Genomic DNA, 20278 nt, shown 5'->3' with positions numbered 1-20278 from the left:
AAAAGAGACTGAAGAGTTTAATGTAGTCTGAATCCTAGTCTGCAGACTTAGAAGTGCAATGCTAAATCTCTCTCACATTCCTGCTCACTGATGTAGTGGACCAAGTAAGTCCCACCTTCTAAGTGAGCATATTCTCATAGTCCCCTCCATACTCTCCCCAGTACAGTGCCCGACACTTAACAGTGTAAAGTTCTCTGTGATGTTTTCAAAGCAAATCTTTTCAGGCCCATAAAGTTGCCATGGCAAAGGCTGCATCCTGGCAGGTTTCTGAAATTCTATTTCAGATTGATAGAGGGCCCTAGCAAAGGCACAAGAACTTTCCTACGGGGAGTGAACACTTTACTCTCTGGTATGTAGGCACGCAGTTGAATTTCTAGAGGTTAAAACTGTGCATGTCAACTCTTGCCTTTTGACAATGACTTTTCCTCTTAAAGACATCTTATTATGCCTATAATCATCGAGGAAAGGAAATCATTTATGCATCCATCGATATTCTCAATTTGCAAAGTAGATGTGGCTTCCCTTATTCCTACAAGTGATGTCTTAGCTGTGTTTAGCTCTGCCACCTGTTTTTTTTTAAACTGGATAGAGAGCTTTATCTAGAAAAATGAATAAGAGCATATTTTTTGAGATATGGCAAACCACTGTGTTCATAAAAACATTCTCAGTCTCTTCAGTTGTGAAGTGCTGTGGCCTTCAAAAATTAGTTATAATTTACTTTTGATTCAAAGAATTAACCTGGTTTCCAAATAATTTATCTTATTAGGACACTTGTGGTGCCAGTGTGAAATACACATATTTTTAAACACCTACTACAAATAGAGTGAAGGGAGGACAGACTATTATTATCTTTGTAATTAAAATTTCTCCCTGGAGCATACACTTTCCCCTTTTGCCTGTGTGCAACTCATTACTGTATAAATAGGTAATAGTTATTGAAGGTATAGCTGATACAGAGGCCGACTAATCAAGACCAGAATAATAAAACTGTTTCTGACCATATGTAAAAGATAAATAATTACTCAAAAACTAGTTTGAACGTCTATAACGCGTGATATTCTAGATTGTCTCTTTAACAGCTTGGACTACTTTATAATTCTAGGTGAGGGAAGATTATTATCTTGTATTTAGCAATTCCACCTTGAAGCAGTCTAGTGAACTCAATTATTTATGGTGATATTTGTTTGGTGATATGAGATTATGTAGCAAAAGCATGCACCTTATTCACAAGATGTTGAATAATTAGGTGAAATGAGTGAATCCAGGTTATACTCTGGACTCATCCTTTGAATTTTAACATCAATGAGAAGCTGGCATCCAGCAAACGCATTGTCTTAAGATATGATAAAACACAATCTCCACAGGTTTAAGACAATAACTGTAAGAAGGAAGGCAAAATGGGTTTTGAACGAATAAAATGAAATGGGGTATAGAAGAAGATGGCTCTAAGAAAGAGAGAGAATAGCAAACCTGCCAAACTGCACAGCTTGATGACCTTTGTGCACTGTACCTTGTGAGCCCCCATAACAGTTATTAGCCAAGATTTGGAGGAGGCAGCTGAATGAGATTATCCAAAAAGAAGAGAAGTTTTAAATGGGAGGACGGGAAGAAGACTGCCATGGTGGTTTATAATGTATGTCCAGGGTAGCTAAGTAAGAGCTGAATGCTTACCTGGAAAAAAATATTAAAATGTTACAGGAAGCATACAGAAACCAGGGAGATGCTGGGGGATGTGCAGACTCTCAGTTCACCTTCTGGCATCACCGGAACCTTGTTCATCCTGTGTCCAATTTGACATGAGATATTACTTGCTAAGATGTCCTGTGTGTAATGAGGCCATCCAATATAAAAAGCCTACCTGGCTATAAGAGAACACAAAACCCTATGCTTCCAAAATGGTTCACTATGCCTTAGTGTTCAAGGAACACCTGTATGCTTGTATGTAATGTTCATTTAATTTAGACTCCAGGACTCATTGAAGTCTAATCAAAGTAAATTAACATGCATGCAGTAATCTGCTTCCCTGAGGGCACCACCCAATTGAATTTTAAAAAAGAGAAATGTTACCTAATTTTTTAGTGTTCTGACCTGATACTAGACTGACACTTTCCACAGAATGCATTTTACCTAAACATATCAAAAAATGTTGATATGTCTAATGTTCTGAATTTGGTAATTTAATGAGTTTAGTAGATTTTAAAATTCATATGAAGGTAGTTCAGTGATAACATAATTGTTAATATAAATTCAAAAGCATTGAAAATTTGAGATAATTTAACAAACACCACTACAGTTAGAAATGTTCTAAATTTATTCAGATTAATATTGTTCCAATGTTAAGAAGGTCCATTAAAATAATTAAGTAGGAAAACTCAATGATTTAGCAGGTCATCGATTTTTTTTTCTCACATGAAGTACACACAGATATTTCTTCCTTTTGCTAGAGGTCAAACCTTTAAGTGCTCCCTCTGTTGCCATGGGCGCTGTGCAGGAGCCTATCAACCTCTGTAGTCTTAGTGTTTCTATCTGTCCAGGTCAGTGCATACACTGAAAAAAATAGATCTAAAAGCTATTCTAACCTAAAAACTGCAACAGCCACTGAAGGGAAGCGGAAAGTCCTCAGCCATTTTCTCTTCTCTTCCATGGTGGAATTTAAGCTTGTTCACTTACTCGAGATGAAAGTTAATTTTCTTGCCAGACTACTCGTCTACCTTAGAATGGTAGAAACTGATTAATAATAAAATCGAGTTTGAAATTTTGTTCTGGATAGACTTAAATGATGTATTAGAAACACCTTTTGAATATAGGGTGAGATGGTAAGGGATAAATGTCTCAAAATAAAAATGTTAGATTATCTGACTTTAAAACTGCCTCACACTATAAGTTATATAAACAGCCTCAGAACATGTTTCCTGGACTATGGGCAAACATGACTGGGCACTAACTTCGTATATCTATTATGAGCATGTGTCAAACGAGATAATTCAGGTCGAGCAGAATACTGTAATAGCCTACGATGCACATTTGGCATTATTATTAAATACAGAAATAAGCTACTGAAAAACCTACTCTATTGTCCTAAATGTCAAAACTCCTTTCTCCTTCTCACATAATTTATTAAATTTAAGTTATTAAACTCAAATATTTTTAAGTTCATGATTATTTACCTTTTACACTCCCTGGATTTACTTCTCATTGACAGGAAAAGCCCTCCGTGGCTCCTCAAATGTAAAAAGGAACCCTTGCTAATGCGCGCTCAGGAAGGGTTATTTGTCTCACAGGTTGCCTTCAAATGTGATGAATTCTGCTCTTTTGCGTGTTGATGTGTCTGTCTCAGCTCTTTGTCTCTCAATGAAGTTCCCACCCATGGCGTCTCCTGACATGTGGCATTTTGCTTTATCTTTTGTGTCTATCTCTTTCTTAGAAATTTTTTATGGAAAGGGATTTTCTTTTTCAAATCATCTGTCTTCCTGTAAGACTCTTAGTATGACGTAGAATTTAGCAGCCAGATGAGGCAGGACTGGGATTCCAACCTTCTCTAAAGCATGATGCGAAAGCTCCACATTCTGCAAGGGAACGGAGGGAGATGGCAAAGCAAGTCAAACTCTTGCTAGGGCTGAGTTCCCTGGAAGCTGACCTGAGTGAAACCACAGTAAAAAGGATTGGTAGGAAGTACTTGGCAGAATGAAAACAATAGGCCTGGGCACTGAGGAACGCAGGGCCCTCATAAACAAAGCCTTAATGGAGACTTCCCCTGTAGTGAGCTTTGTGGCGGGGTTACTCTTCAGAGATCTCCTAAATTTTGAGTAAGAGGGTAGGGTTTTTATACTCCTGTGTGGATTAACCATGAGATTCAGCCTTCTTGGACCTACAGATGTCTTCAGCGCAGACACTTCCGCAATGGGACAGTTGAGTGCACAATAATACTTCTGGAACAGGAAACAACTCAGAGAAGCATCTCCTAATATCCCCACCATCCCCGATCCATGGCCCAGTAATAATCTGAATTATGTCCAAGGGAACTTTACTTCCAGTAGACGTCAGTAATTTCATTTGTTTTTTTTTAAAAAAATACATAAAATTAATTTTGTTTAAAGAAGATGGTACTATAATGACTAATGCTAACAGTTTAATGAGCTTTTGAAAGAATGTTTTGCATATAGATGTCGTCAATATTTTTATAATTAAGATAAAAACAGCACACACAAAGAAATATACATTTACGCTTTCCATTAAAAAAAGTGGGTATGGTGGTGCACATCTTTAATGCCAGCTGATGGGGTTTACAGCTCACTCTAGACAAAGTTAACATCATTCATCTTCATCGCGTCAGTAAAATGTAGATGGTATCTTCAAGGACAGGCAACTAGAAAAAAAGTTTGTTTCCCCACTTTCAGTGCCAAGCAACCAATTCCATAAGCAAAGACTGAAGATATTCCATCTGTACCTACAGACATGTGTCTTACTTTCTGTTCATTCTTTTGATTCGCTCTAATTTTTTTTTTCTGCAACTCACAGTAAAGATTGGGGAGTTCATAAGAGAGAAAGCAGGTAGCCTAGTGACTAAGAAATCAATCAAGAATCAGGGCTGGGAACTTCTGTGGACATAGTGACTTGAACATTTGAGAATAAACTGGCGTTCTGTGAAAGACCTTTGGCACATCCTAGACCTTGTCTTGACTGCTATAGATGGAGAATCTCCATGCTCCAGTTGAAATGTGAATAATGACTTGTATGCGTTGACAAAGGGAGCAACGGAAATCACAGCACCACTCACATTGTAGAATTTACCTTGAAAGGAAGTCTTTCTATTCACCCCAGGCACACATTATCCAAACACATGCATTGCTTTTTAAATGGCTATTTTGCCTTACAATGATATTTTATATGAGTAAAATTCATTTTTAAATAAGGTAGTACTATAAGTAACATTAAAAACTTAATGAGATTTTTTAACAGTTTGTATATAGATACAGTCAGTATTAAGTCATAATTAAGATTAAAACGGCATGCACAAAGAAATATAAATCTATACTATCCATAAAGAACAGCGGGTGTGGTGGTGTACATCTTTACTCCCAGCACTCTGGAGGCTAAGACAAGTGGATCTCTAAGTTCGAGGGCCGCCTGGTCTACACAAAGCAACCTTGTCTAGAAAAGCCAAAATGAGAAGGAGAAAGAAAGGGGGAAATGGAGGAGAAAGAAGAAAAGGAACAAAAGGAGAAGGAAGAGGAGGATGAGGATGATGACTCTTTATATGGGACATTCTAGAACTCTCTGATCTTTAAGTGAGTTATATAAACTGTATAGCACAAAAGTGGGTGAATTTCCCAAATCTTATATCTAATCATTACTAACTAATGTATTCTTTTACTTTTTCTATGTTTAAATAGTTGGTGGATTTTCAGAAGTATAGTTTTTAAAATAAATCGCTCTTTTTAGTTTAAGACAACATATGTTCTATGAAATTTAGGCAATATAGAAACATACATTAGTAAAGGATGTTGGTTCCATATCATGTCAATGAACTATTTCTAATTTTAAAAGAATCATCAAGAAAATCACAACCATGTAACCTAGGCACCCGATATGCTAGGTTTTGTTGAATCTGGATGGGTATAGGATGCAGACAAGTTTTCTGAGTTCTTAAAATGACCTGGGAAAGAACCACTGAAAACATTAAAATTTACATACTAATAAGTAAAGAGTTGAGATTGCTTATTTCCAGTTTCATAAATGAGTGCACATGCTAATCATAGCTGTCACATAACACGAACAGACTTCCAGCATTACACAAAACCTCCTAACATGCACGCTTATCAAATTCCATTGGTCAACTCCTCTCTGACCTATTTCCTCCTTCTTTAAGACCTAGGATTTCTATTTTGCTTCCTCTTTGTTCTCACCCCTCTCCTGGATAAATATTTCCTCCCTCCTCACATCATTTGAAGTTCTAAAAGAAGTATTCTGCAGAATGACTTCAGTATTCTACACTGGGCTTTGGGAGTGTGGTTGTTTCTCCTCCCTTTGAAGACTGGCTCTATGCCTACAATTCTCCCTCTCTCTTCCCTTCCCTCTTAGCTTTGGTGGAGATCTGCTTTGTGGGCCTAACTCATGCTTCTTTAATAATGAAAATCATTTATAGTCACTTTCTACTAGGACCAAATACAGGTGCAGAGGAAAGAAAGACTCATAAGGAAAATGATTTCTAGATTTCCCTGAGTGAAAAGAAGCTCAACTTCTCATAGCCACTGGTAGCAATCACCAACAAAGGCTTCATTTGCATTCCAAGAGTGAGGGAGCAACCAACTCATCCTTCTCTGTAAGCAAGAAGTGTGTTGCAGCCTTAATTTATTAACAGTCACAAAATATAACGGAGTTTCAGAGTCTGCAAGTCACCAGAACAGATCATTCAATTTGTATCTCAACTCAAATGTTGGGCTTTGAATTATATTGAACTGTATTATTTCGAACAGGCAGAATTGTATGGGTAAAGAAATCAGCTATACAGACAAGACCTGAATGTTATAATGAGATGCCTGAAATATATACATACATACATATATATATATGTATATACATATATATTACTATGTATATTATATTTTATATTTACATATAATCTCACACTACAGTAATATTAGTATATTTATGGATCAAAGCCTGATTAATTTCTAAACTTCCTGGCAAATCCTAAAGCCCTATTTTCATCTTTTAGGTGTGTTATTATCTACATACACTACTTCATATATACTCACACTAGTTATCATCTACCCAGATCAGTGGTCTTTGCTTCTAGTTAAGATATTCTCTGACTGGGTCATACTAAACATTGACAAGATTTATTTGTTTCATCTTTTACGTTATTTTAACGAGTATGGGCAAAATTGAAATTTCAGCCATTTTTCAAAGACTGAAAATCAAGACAATTTAAAGGACATATTATACAATTCACATACCCATAGTGTGAAATGGCATTTTACATTAAGCTTCAAACCTTAATGGACCTAAAAGGTAGGAAAAAATTTTAAGTGGATATGATGATCTTGCCCATTACTTAGTTGAACACTTAGGACATCTTATGGCCTAAATATTAATTTCAACCCTAGCTTCTTAAACTGTGGCTAATGACCTATAAAACAGTAAAAGTTTTCCGAACACACAGGAAAAAAATGAATTAATTCAAAATTAAAAGTGTAATGAATCCAGGGTGTTCCTGGCACAAATGCCATATACGACGTCACTGTAGCCTTGGTGCTGAGCACACATGTTCACCTGGCACTGCACATGCATCATTCCATGCAACGCCAGCAAACACTGCCTGAAACGCCCCAGCTATCATTAGGATGCCCTGTGAGTTTCAGTCCTTTTACTCTACATATGAAGTTTTCTACTCTTGGATTAACATTATAGTCTAAATGTGGGAAGCAAAGACTTCTAATATCTTCCTTCCTTCTGCCATTCCCGAACATACATAAAATTAGTATATCTGTGTTTTATATTACAATGTTTGACTTTAAAACGTTCTGTTAGAAGTGGCTGAACTGAGTTTCACAAAAATTCGTTGGATGAATTTTGGCTAGAGATTAGGAAAGAATTTTCAACAATTTCTGTGGTGGTGCAATAACATGGTTGTGCCATTTTATACTACATATTTATACGAAATGCCGCTCACCACACTAATGATTTTATTGTACTTTAGGGAAATTGCTACAGACGGATCAGTTCTAAGAGATTGAAGATGTTCTACATTCTGTAGTATCAAACATCCAGCCGAGATGTAACCTTTACATAAAAACAATTTAAGTTCTTCTTTAATAAATGGTAAAATTATATAAAATGAATGATTTTAAACTAAATTGTTACAGTTTATTATCAGTAACTGTTTTGTTTATATATTTATATTATTCCTGCCTGGGGTCACTTAAAACATTCTCAGGAGAAAAGAGGGAGAACGGGAGAAATTTAAGTAGCTCTGATCTAGATATTTAAAGTGTAAGGTACCAAGGATAAGGGGTCACGTCTGTACTTCAGGGAATTCAACCACTGCTGAAAATCAGTCAAATATTGTATGTGAGGATTCATTCTTTAATGGTAAAGGGTCAGTAATTCCAACAGCACATATTTTGAGCCTGAGACATTCATTTCTCCTTCACCTTCTTTTTCTAGTGATGAAGGTACTGAGGGCCAATGCAGCTGGGGAAGTTGCCGGGGACCACAGCTCATTAGCAGCAGAGCCAGAAATAGAAGTCACATCAGCGACGGGGCCATCAATCCAGCTCCCTCCTTCTCCACATGCAATAGATTAGTCTCCAAATGGGATCTGTGACTCCTTACTCCTCGAGGGGGGGTGGGGGGAGAGGGACAGAGAATGGGGGAGGGAAGGAAGGAGGGAGGGAAGGAGAGAGGGAGGAAGGAAAGAAGGAGAAACAGAGGAAGAGGCGTTGAGATTTCGAAGAGAGATCTAAGGGAGAATGTCACAGAGTCACACAGTGAAGATCAAAGATTAACCCGAGCCCCGGATTCAAGCAGAGATCACAGTTTAAGAGTATTGCCTGTTACTGTCTGGTTTCCCCTCTTTCTGGTGATATGCCTCTACCTCTTTCTACTATTCTACAGTTGTTTTAGGCCCCTCTCCACTGTGTTTCTCTCCAGAACTAGACATGTGTTCATACAATTTTTCTTCCTTCCTCTCACCTTTATGCATGTTTCTCACACTTTCTCATTCCACGTGAGATTTACAGCCTTGCTGTGTTCCATCCTGTGCACCGCGAAAGAACCAAGACCTGATCGGTGGCTTAGGGGTTCGGCCACAGCATCTGCGTGTATGTACAGCAGATCAAATGTGGTCGCTACCGCCATCTCTTCTCCTAGGCATGAAGGTCCTCGGGGACACAGATACTGAGTTTTGCAGCAGCGAAGCACCAGACAGGGAAAGTGAACCGTGTCCTCTCCTCTACTAGTCAGCTCGTATTTATCTGCTCCTCCTTTCTCAGCCAATAGCGTTGCCCACAGCGCATGCTGAAGCGAAACTGAAGCAGCAGGCGATGGCGTGGGCCCTTTTCCAGGCTCCTCATGTCTGTCTTTCCATCTTTTCCAGTTGGCCCATGTCTTACCCACCGAAGAGAATTTCCTGCTGCTCTTTCGATGCCAGCAACTGAAGTCCTGCGAGGAATTCATGAAGGTAAAAAAAATCACCCTCCCTGTAAGAAAGCTGCTGGGAGTAAGGCAATTGTTGGGTTTATTGATTTATTTAGATCGGTTTCCATCTCCAAATTTCTTACAGACTTGGAGAAAGTATGACACTGACCACAGTGGCTTCATAGAAACGGAGGAACTTAAGGTGAGTGGAGCAAAGCTAAGGCTCAGCGCGCTCTTCCCAGATGCAATCATGAACCGCTAAGGGATTCATATCTTAAAAAAAAAAAAAACCCTCCTACAGAAGAAACTTACGTTGAGCAGTGTGGCACATTTGCACCCACTCTTCGCATCATTAGTGAAACACCAGATCGAAAGACAGACTTCAAGTGCTTCTTGAGATTCTGTTCATCTGTGCGAGAGATTAGCATTTTCTGTGCTGTACCTACATTGTTACATAAGATAGATGGGTGGTTGTCGTACATACACAGAAGTAGCTAACCGTGCCAGCTAAGTATGCTACCACTCTCCGTTGAAACTGGAAGCTTTATTTTATAAATCGAGCGCCTAAATAGATTTCCCTCTGAAAGAGACAAGTGACAGAGACCGTGTGGTACCTTATGCATATTTATTTCACCTTTACCTATACTGCATGAGATAAGCATTACCCCAGTGACAAAGGGCCTGTAACACGTTGAAGAACCTACTGAAGACCATACAGAAAGGACACACAGGACTGTAATGTTTAATCCCAGACCCATCCGTATGGAAGGCCTCAGATACAGTACATAACCCGCTGCCTATCAGCAATACAAATTATACAAGTGTGGAAAACTAAAATTTTGAAAATGAAGCTATCGATTCGTACATCACAGACAGAACTCCTCAGTGATGAGGAGACATGTGGGAGAGAGACATAAGGAAAAGTGATCTGAATCGAATACAACCTCAGGACAAATCTCCATGGGATTCTACTGTTTCCTATCTTTAAAGCAGAGGTAACGATACCATGGTATCAGATAAGCTATTGAGTCCCAAGTAAGGCGTGACACACTCTTCTATGAAGTGCAAGGCCTAAGAAAGGACATTACACTCATTACAGGAATGGGAACGGATCTTCCACCTCATTTCCTCCAGCCAACCGGAAGACGCCTTAGTCAGAAAGGCCCTACTTCCTCTACCTTCAGAATGTGGAGTGATTTGTGGGCGCAAGGACTATTGAGATGCCTCAGGGGTTAAGGCACTAGTAAGTCTGACCACTTGATCTCCTGAGCCCCAAATGGTGGAAGGAGAATTAGCTTCTGATCTGCACATGAGTGCCATAGCACCTGTGCACCGTCCCACTGACACACGCACACGCACACACGTGTTTAATTTAATTCTTAGAAGGGAAGCAAGTTAATATTGTTGAGAGCGTGTGCCTTCTATGTCACAGACATAGCACCGCATCTGAATTGATTCTCAGCATTTATTCTTCAGAAAATTTGCCAGGCAACTTTAATATGACTCCCAAGGTATGGCTGGAGAACTTTTCATCATGGCACAGCTGCCTGGGAAGGGAACCTAGGCTTGGTCCTAGAGTGTCTGCTAACGTCAAAAAAATGTGGTTTTTCTATAGCAGCATGTGCCTCAAGCTTCACCCACCGTAGAGCTGCTTCTGCTCAGCTAGGTGGGAAAATGGGAGCATCATTTTCCTAATCACACATGATTAAATCTCAAATCGATATGATTTAAGAAGGATAGAATTTTAGAGATGGAACTGGTACATTTGAACCACTGTGAAAATGCTATAAGCGTCAACTGCAGCCTTTTGAAAGCACTAACACTTTTAACATGAGGTTCTTGAAAGCAATGTTCTTTAGAAACATTGCTCTGTAGCTAGAGTCCACAAGCTGCTAGGGGAGATATTGTGGTTTTATTCTTTTAGACTAAAAGAATCATTTAAAAGAAACAAAACTATCGCAGTACATAATGAAAACTTTAGCTCACTTCAATACTGACCTCAAAATATTCTGAGTCTCATTCTTTGTTCTAAATTTTATCCTGAGAAAGGAAATTCTAAATAGAAGTCCTCCTCCCTGGAGAATTTTAAAGATACATTGGCATTCTTTTTAATGGATATTTCAAGAAAGCTAATTTTAAGATCCATAATAGAGTAAAACATCACTTGCTCTCAGACATGACTTTGAATCCTAGTGTCCCAAGGTTTCTTCCAAGGCTATTTTTGTGACCACCATTTCACTGTCTGATGAGGCTTTTTATTTAACCCAATTAATCTCTGACAAAAAGCCTCAGAAAGCTCAAAAATAAACCTCACCCCCACCAGATAACTTTGAATTTTCTATGGATTTCACTGTGGATCTGAAGCAGAATGTTCGAAGGGATAATAAACGCATCAAACCAGGAAGCAGCCCTCCCTCAGAAAATAAGTAAAGAGCTCGTTCTCTTTAACGAAGGAGCTGGAGCACGGTGAGGGATACCAAAGAAATGCGGCCCTCCAGGACGTTCTGGGCTCAGGTCTGCTCAGTTTCCATAGCTGCATTAATTCATTTTCTGAGGAAAAGAAAGAATGGCCAACGAACATCGGTGCAGGAAACGAAAGGCTATTACATCCCTCGGAATCCACACTGACATCTGTATAGCAAGCCTTTGTTAAGCTTTTGTTTAATTCTTATCTCTCTCAAACAAAAATGAAACTTGCTCCCAAGTTCCAACTGTCGAGTTAATAGTCATTTGCACCCTTCCCACGTTAATCTCTGTTTTAATGTGATTCATATGTCCCTCAAGAATTCGACGTTACCAACTGTTGTACTTGGTACAGTCAGCGGAAGCATGGAAAGAAAGACTCTGCATCCGGTGACGCCTAAAAGCTAACCACCAGGCCATCTGGGGGGATGGGCTTCAAGCTCGCTGAACACTTATAGGCAAATATGTCCCAGGGTGTGGAGGGAAATGCATTTGAATCAGAGCCATATTTCCATCCAGATTGCTGATCGTTTTTCACACAGATTGGAGAGGTACAGATATGGCACCTTATACTTCTATCCGGAAGATCACGTGAATACAGGGGAAGAGGAGTATCCATTGCGATAACATCTAAAGTTTTAATTCCGACCCTTTTACATTACACAGTCCACACTCTCCTTTAATCCCAACCATAAGAGCACAGCGTAGCTCTGACTGTGACACACTGGGTCTCAGGAAGAGGCAGGTGTTGTGCCTGTCACAGGTCGCTTCATTTTGGGAGGCCACAGTGACCACCTGACTTTCCTCTCCTCACCTGGCTCTACCACAGAGGTTTACTCTGCATTCATCCAGATAAATTTTGTTGCAGGCGACATGTTATCCGTGACATTTTCTGAGTGCTCTTTTTCTCAACAGAACTTTCTTAAGGACCTGCTAGAGAAAGCAAACAAGACCGTGGATGATATGAAACTTGCTGAGTACACAGACCTCATGGTAAGACTCAACCAGAAAAGACTTAGGCGAGCAAGAACTCATCAAGCGCATTGTCTGTGGTTTTGCTAACTCTCCAGAGTACCTAGGGTGGAATAAATAAACCACAGCTTGCACATCACGTAACTACAGAGGAGCATTTCTGACGAAGCTATGCCACATTCATCTCTCAAAACATAGCCTTTCTTTAAAAGCCGGAGTAATTGTATCACTAAGTTATACACAGCTTCTACATGCTATCTTTATACATAGCAGATAAGTAACATCACCCTTTGCTCATAGAAATTCTGAGCTTATTGTTGTCATTGTTTAGAAGACCATAGACTTTTCGAGAGTTTAATAACTGCTCGTTACTTTATTCATTAAATGACTTAAAATGAGGTTCCTTTTCCTTTGATTTTTTATTATTTTAAAGTATGTTATCCGTGCTATAAATGAGCAGATTCAAACACACTTTATACTTGGTGTTTTACTAATCATATGAGTAGTACCTTTACAAAATATGAATAACGCAGTCACAAAACTTCTTTAAACAAAGGTATCTAATGCAAACAAATTAATGAGGTTCTAGAGGAGATAAACAGTCATGAAATTACTGGTCTCAAGTAGGTGGTTTACTTGCCTAAACACATCATAGGATTAACAGTTCCAAACAATATATATGTTTATATTTTCTCTACATGCTTAAAAAGTTATTACGAGTTCATACCCCATGGGTTAAATAGATAAACCGCAAACCATTACTTGTGTGCTATATTAGATTTGGGATAGCTTGAGGAACAAGTTTCTAGAGGTTTCTGTCCTTGTCAGCGCTACTGAGATTTTCCTTCGGGGTTTTAAATTCTCAGTACAGTTAAATCTGCTCCTGTAGCATCGCACAGGTGAGAGACATTCTTGCTGCATCATGAGGGCAAGACCTAAGCTGTCCTTGGTCCTCTCTTTGGGGAGTGGACAATAACCTACATTTATCAACTTTCTCATTTGTCTCGATCTTAAGGGATTCTATTTAAAGTAAATTCGCCTTTACAGGTAGGACTCTGAGGCTGCCTTTCAGAAGTGACTCAGATGGGAGCGTCCCCCTGTAGGTCTGGCCCAGTAGATCTGATTAAATGTCATAAACCAGTTCCAATCCAGGAAGTAATTAATCAAGAGCTAATTAAAATTTAAATATATAGATGAGGAAACATTTCCCTATGGGCACTACACTCTGTGATCTAGTTGTCCGGTATCTTGGTAGACAGTGTAACAATATTAGAATTTACGGTCAAGGGTTTGTAAAATGCTGTGTCAATACTAACCCTGAAAAAAAAAGATGTACTTCCAAAACAGAATTCTTACATCTCAAACTTTTCTCTAAAGAACTCTCTAAACCTCTATACACTGTCTTTAACATGGCCTTTTTCTCAAATATATTTTAAAATGCTACATTTGGCATATTTAGTTATTAACATTTCCTTCATTGTGGCAATATTTACTACTTTCTAAAAAGTGGGAATGTTTCCCAAATAAGTCTATGTATTCATGTCCAAGTGCATCTCAGTATGTGACATTTAAGTACAAAAGTGAGTTAGGAAACATTAGTAAGTTTCTAGTATCCCGTGGAAATTAAATGATTTGAAATAATTCAAAATAACTTAGTCTGGTTACCTACTTAACTTCTTTTTTTGAATTTCGTGCTTTAAAAACAATTAAAACAAAAAAGCACGCTGGGGGTGTAGCTCAGTATTAGAGCGCTTACGTTGCAGCCACTCAAGATGTTTGATTTTTTTGAATGTTTGTCTCCTTCACTCAATAATGTATAACTCAGTGTCCCAAACAATAACAATACCTTTCAGCTGAAGCTGTTCGACTCAAATAATGACGGAAAGCTGGAGCTGACAGAGATGGCCAGGTAAGGTTCAGAACTGTACAGAAGTCATTAGGAAAAGCAGGACCTCGCCTAAATTCCCAACCCATTAACAATGTTTTTTCTCTCTTTCCCAAAAGGTTACTACCAGTGCAGGAAAATTTCCTTCTTAAATTCCAGGTAGGTGGTTTTTCTCTATAGTAAATAATGTTTTCCTTAAAAACTCAAATCGTAGGAGATTTGTTGAGAGAAATATATATATCACTTTTTGACTGAACCTTTCTTCTGACTCCTAGGGAATCAAAATGTGTGGGAAAGAGTTCAATAAGGCTTTTGAGTTATATGATCAGGTAAAAGTATTTTCTCTCCTTTTTTTCTTTAAAAAAATCTTATGAAAACCATTTAACATGAAATCTATCCTCTTGTGATTTTAAATGTGACATGTGTGTAGTAGCTATAGGGGCAAGGTTGGATGGCAGTTCTTTAGAACTCACTCACCTTACTCACCTGAGACTGGACATTCGCTGTGACTTCCCATTTTCTCTGCCTCCCCTTCCTTGACATCCACTAGTCTCCTGCTTGCATGAGTTTCACTAGTTCAGAAACATTGTATAATGACCCTTCTCTGACAAACTTATTTCACCTTACATGCTGTCAAGTTTTACCTGTTTTATTATACATCACAGAATGTCCTTTTTAAATGCAGAATAATTTTGTGTTGTATGTGTATTTATAATCTCCATATAGACATTATTTCATTAGGGTGTTTCCACATCTTAGCAATTGTGAAAACACTGAACGAATATAGAATGTTAATACCTCTAAGAGAGCCTGAACTTTTAGATAAAAGAACAGAACTGTGATGTTTTCTATCACATGTTAGTTCTATTTTTAATTTGTTGGTGTGTCAACATTGCTGAACCATTTTGATTTTCTATTAACAGTGTACACGTTTCCAATTTCTTCATATCCTCATGAACACTTACTTCCTTTGCTTGTATATAATAGTTCTTCTTGCAGCTGTGAAATGCTACATTATTTGTTTTAATTTGCATTTCTGTGATGAACAATAAGGCTGATCACCTTTTCATAAACTGATCAGCCATTTATATCTTTTGGGGGAAGTATCTATTCATATTTTAGCCCATTTTAAAATAAGATTAGTTTGATGCTGGTGAATGACAGATATTCCTTACATCTTTTAATATTACATTCCTTTAGATAAGAAATTAGTGCCTTTCCTGATAAATAGTCTGCAGATATCTTCTCCCATCTGCAGGCTACCTTTACCCTGAATGGCTCTTTGCAACATCTATGTTGAGTTCCATTGTCTTACTGTAGTTTATGCTCTGTGCTTATAACCCACAAGTTCATTGCTAAGACCGCTGTCATGAAGTTTCTACCTAGTTTATATGTTTATGTTGTCTGCTTTGGGTTCTGGTTTTGACACAAGGTCCCATACTGGCTGGCCTGAAACTCATGATATTAGCCAGGCTAGCCTTGAACTCACAGACCCATTTCTAATGCCTCCCAAGAGCTAAGATTAAAGACGTGTATCACTGTACTTGGCTCTAGGGGTTTTATATCTTCATGATTTAAATATTTGTGTTGTGTTAATTTTGCACATATGAAAAGCAGGGGTCCAAGAATTTTCCCCAGATACAGTTTTTCCTCATTCTTTTTGTTGAAGAGAATATGTTGTCCCTATACTCAGCCTCCAAGAGAAAGATCAGATGATTCTTTGCATGGGGACTGAAGTCCACACCCTGTTCTGTTCTATTCTATTCTATTCCTCTCTATTCCTCTCTATTCATCTCTATATCAGTCTCTAAGCAAATACCATACTGTTTTGGCTACTGTAATTCGAGTACTTTGTTTTGAAATCAGAAATTGCTGGTGCTGTTTTCACATTTGTTTGCACAGGGAAACATGCCACAGAATGTCTCTGTCCCTGAGCCATCTTACCAGTCTGACACCTCCGTTTTCATCCTTTATTTTTTTCTCTTAACTATTTCAACTTTGGGTATTTTGTGATTATATATGATTTTGGTTGTATCTTTTATATTTCTTCTTAAAATACCATTGGAGTTTAGAAAGGGATTATGCTGATCTTTAGAATTAAATAGTATGAACACTTTAACGAGATTAAGTCTTCCAATCCATAAGCACAGGTGCTTCTCCATTGGCTTATGTCTTTGATATATCACCCAGGTTTTACAACTGTCAGCATGCATGTGTTTCATTCTAATTACTAAGTTCACTCTTAAGCAGTTTATTCTATTTTTAGAACTATTGCAAGGACTGATTTGTAGGTGCAGATTTTTATATTCTGTGACTTTACTAAACTTACTTATTAATGCCAACATGTTTCATCTTCAGAATGTTCTGTATTTAAAAATTATATTGTTATTTCTTTCTCAATTTTTTTTCTTGTCTATAATTTCACCCTCTGGAAAACCTGGATAGTGGTCCCCAAAAGAAAACAAGAGCCTCAAACTAAAGGGTCACAATTTTTACAAAGCATGAAATTACACAACCAAGTTATTCATTCAACATTCTCGCATTCCATGACCTGATTCAGATGCTAGCCTAAGGCATGCCACTGTGAGGATCTGAATAAGGAGCCCAACCCTCTGAGCCTCAAGTTTGTTTGTAGATGGGAAATAATAACGATGATGACTGGCAGAGTTCAATGAAAATTAAACTAGAGGAAACAGTCCCCAGAAGTTTCTCTCGGTAAAACAAAAATTACAGCTTCATGTATGAGAAAAGATTAAGTACGAGTTTGTTAGTTCATGCTTTTGGCTTCTAATTTATCTATTCCTGGATCTAGACTCTATACAACTGCCACCTGCTGGTGTGACAGTAAGTCAACCACGGCTTCCCCAAGCCAGTGGTCTCCTTTGTCATTAGAAAATATTTAGTTTTACTTAATTACTTATACCAATGGAAGATACTTCAAACATGAAGTGAATTATTAAATGTGAGCATGCTCTGAAATTTTCAATCTATTTCACAAATGTAAGTGCTCACCTATTTTGGAACTCTTAAGGGCTCTACCCTAACACAGCAGGTTGGGGTACTCACTAAAGGAGATTTTATCGGAGGGCTCCAGTTACTTCTAATATATATGGTTTCATTTCTTCTCCCCCAGGATGGCAACGGATACATAGATGAAAATGAGCTGGATGCTTTACTGAAAGACCTGTGTGAGAAAAACAAACAGGTAATTTAGTAGTGATGTCTGTTATTTCTTAAGCAGACTTTAGGGAACTGCCCACAAACAATCATACACCTGTTGTGGAAATATAGTGAAAGAAGAAGACAGAAGTAGATTTTAATTCTTAATTCAAATTGAGTCTAACACAAATCAGTAAACTGTGACAGACAGATTTGATTTAGAAACGACCTGGTGACTATTTGCATTTATAAGAGATCTCTTCTTAAAGGATTGGTGTAACAAGCAGTTCCTCAAGTTTTATCACTGGCCAGTGGTTAACTAACATCCATTTTTAATTGGATTGCAATGCTATCTATGTCCTATACAGGAATTGGATATTAACAATATTTCTACATACAAGAAGAACATAATGGCCTTGTCGGATGGAGGGAAGCTATACCGAACAGATCTTGCCCTTATTCTCTCTGCTGGGGACAACTAGAGTTGGTGGCCACAACCACTTGCTAGTGATACATTGTATCTAAAACCATAACTGTGCGCTATAAAGGAGTAGGCTGTATTTTCTTTTATATCTGTAAATTCTACTGCATATAGAGAATTATCCAGGATGTGTGGCACATTCTTTTCTGCTTGTTTCTATACTGTTTGTAATGTACAGTTTTTGTAAGCATATAATTGAAAAGAAGAAAGTCTATGCTTAGGCCAGTAAGTACAATCCATTTTCAAAGATGAATCTAACATGATTCTGCTTTCATAAATACAGATGAACACTTGGATTTCCCTAAAACTCTACCATCTCAACAATTCTAGTGTCAGATGTGTAAATGCACAGCTGTCAGTGAGTAAAAGAATAATTCACGACAAGCCAAGTGTTTTTTAATTTAGGCAATCATAGTACTGTCCCACAAAGCACTTCTGTGCTGTTTCCATCTAGTGGAAGGGATGTGCTTCTGCTTGTGAAGCACAAATATCAATAGTTAACTATGGCTTTATCATAAAATGATCTCCCTAGAGATTTAATTTACTGATCAGTGGCATGTCTACTGCTTGAATAGATACCACACTATTGGTTCAAGCTGGCTTGGTGGCAAGGGAAGGTAGCCAGATGACACATAAATCTGTCTGATACTATGCCTATATTTCCAAGAAGTCTATTGCAGAGAGTATGACCTTAGCCCATTTTCTAAATTATTTTCATGTGTTCCAGATGACAATTATTCTAGTAAACTGCTGTTTTGTGTCATATTCTGTGTGTACTCTCTGATTAAATTCAATGTACTGAGTATTCTGGTGTCTAGTTTGCATACTTCCTGAATTTTCTATGTAGAACTGTTCATTTCCACCCAGGGTATCTGCTGCCTCTGAAAATATTTTTTTCTAGCTATAACTACTCTATTTTTAATATGTAATTGAATTTTAATGTAAGATTCACAGAAACCTGATCATTGAATGTTATTGCATCAAAACTTGTGTATTCTGTGGATTCTATGTTTCATATTGAGATCAGCATTCAAAATAGTTCTATTTCTATCTGCAGAATTCCAGATGAGTTGAAGATAGGATCAGAAGAGAAATACTAGTGTGATCATTTATCTTATATATTCTAAATGATATTCTAAAACACTCACTGACCCACATGTAACTCAGTTTCATGTATCCTTCAGCTAGTGTGTCCTATGCTGGTCATCGGTGACAAATCTTGATTAGTTGCCTGGATTCTTTATTATGAAGCAAGAAACAATGGCAGTATTTATGAAATTTATAGTTAGTACCTAATGGAGTTTTTAGGTCAGCTGAAAATTCATAAAAATAACAACAACAACAAGTGTGGAATCTCTCCCTCAAGAATGAATAGAAAAGGAATCTGTCAAAACAAACAAACAACAGAAACCCAGGAGGACTGATAAACTGGCTTTATTTCAGCATGTATTTGGAAGCAGTGACTTTAGACTGAATTTATCAACCAAGAATAAAGAAAATTACATTACTCTTTCATATTTGTTTTTGCCCCAAAGTGTTAATTGTCATACAATCTATTATCAATTAGGGTAAAAAAGAAGATATCTTGAATCATTATAGCCTAAGAGTTCTAATACAAATTTTGTTCAGTGAATGACTACAAGCCTTTAGACTCTTAAAAACAAGAGTTTTAAAGATTAACTAGCAAAGAAATCCTAGAAGATCCAAATATTTAGAGATTTCTTTTTCCTCGAGTGATTTGGCCACAGTTTTTATGCAAGGTCCAAAAAGAAATAGTAACAGACAAAAATGTGTTAAATTCCATTTATAGAAATGTTTATTCAACAAAATAGACCTTAAAATAGTACCAAGTTTGGCATTCTTAGTGATAGCAATAGAACAAAACCTACAATAGAAAATAAAATTGTCATAGTTTTTCTGATGTTATTTTATGCATTTTGGGGGGTATTCATCTATTTATTTTTGAAACAGGATCTTACCACATAGCATATACTGGCCTTGAACTCTTGATCCTCTTGCCTTAGCCAACCAAGTGACAGGATTACAGCTGTGTGCCACCATACCCAACACTGGCATTTCTTAGAAGATCTTAGAGTACTGGTAGCAACAACAGTCATAATTCTAGTAGCAGAATCATCATGGTGGAGTCGGACTCCTGAACACTATCAAAATACTTA

At 37.7% G+C, this 20278-nt stretch overlaps 1 protein-coding gene across 1 annotated transcript in view; it reads left to right on the top strand.

Moving 5' to 3' along the window:
• Nucleotides 1-19616, top strand: part of Calb1 (calbindin 1) — a 24261-nt gene extending 4645 nt beyond the window's left edge. The window contains exons 4-11 of the mRNA XM_032905553.1: nucleotides 9101-9184; nucleotides 9287-9343; nucleotides 12520-12597; nucleotides 14430-14485; nucleotides 14581-14620; nucleotides 14737-14790; nucleotides 17595-17666; nucleotides 17989-19616. Of these exons, the coding sequence (XP_032761444.1) occupies nucleotides 9101-9184; nucleotides 9287-9343; nucleotides 12520-12597; nucleotides 14430-14485; nucleotides 14581-14620; nucleotides 14737-14790; nucleotides 17595-17666; nucleotides 17989-18102 (555 nt within the window). The 3' untranslated portion in view covers nucleotides 18103-19616. The remainder of the gene's footprint in view (nucleotides 1-9100; nucleotides 9185-9286; nucleotides 9344-12519; nucleotides 12598-14429; nucleotides 14486-14580; nucleotides 14621-14736; nucleotides 14791-17594; nucleotides 17667-17988) is intronic.
• Nucleotides 19617-20278: the final 662 nt, after the last annotated feature.

The sequence above is a fragment of the Rattus rattus genome, chromosome 1, assembly GCF_011064425.1.
Source record: "Rattus rattus isolate New Zealand chromosome 1, Rrattus_CSIRO_v1, whole genome shotgun sequence".
Classification (NCBI taxonomy): domain Eukaryota; kingdom Metazoa; phylum Chordata; class Mammalia; order Rodentia; family Muridae; genus Rattus; species Rattus rattus.
The sequence above is the reverse complement of the archived record's forward strand: the minus strand, read 5'-3'. Positions and strand labels throughout refer to the sequence as shown.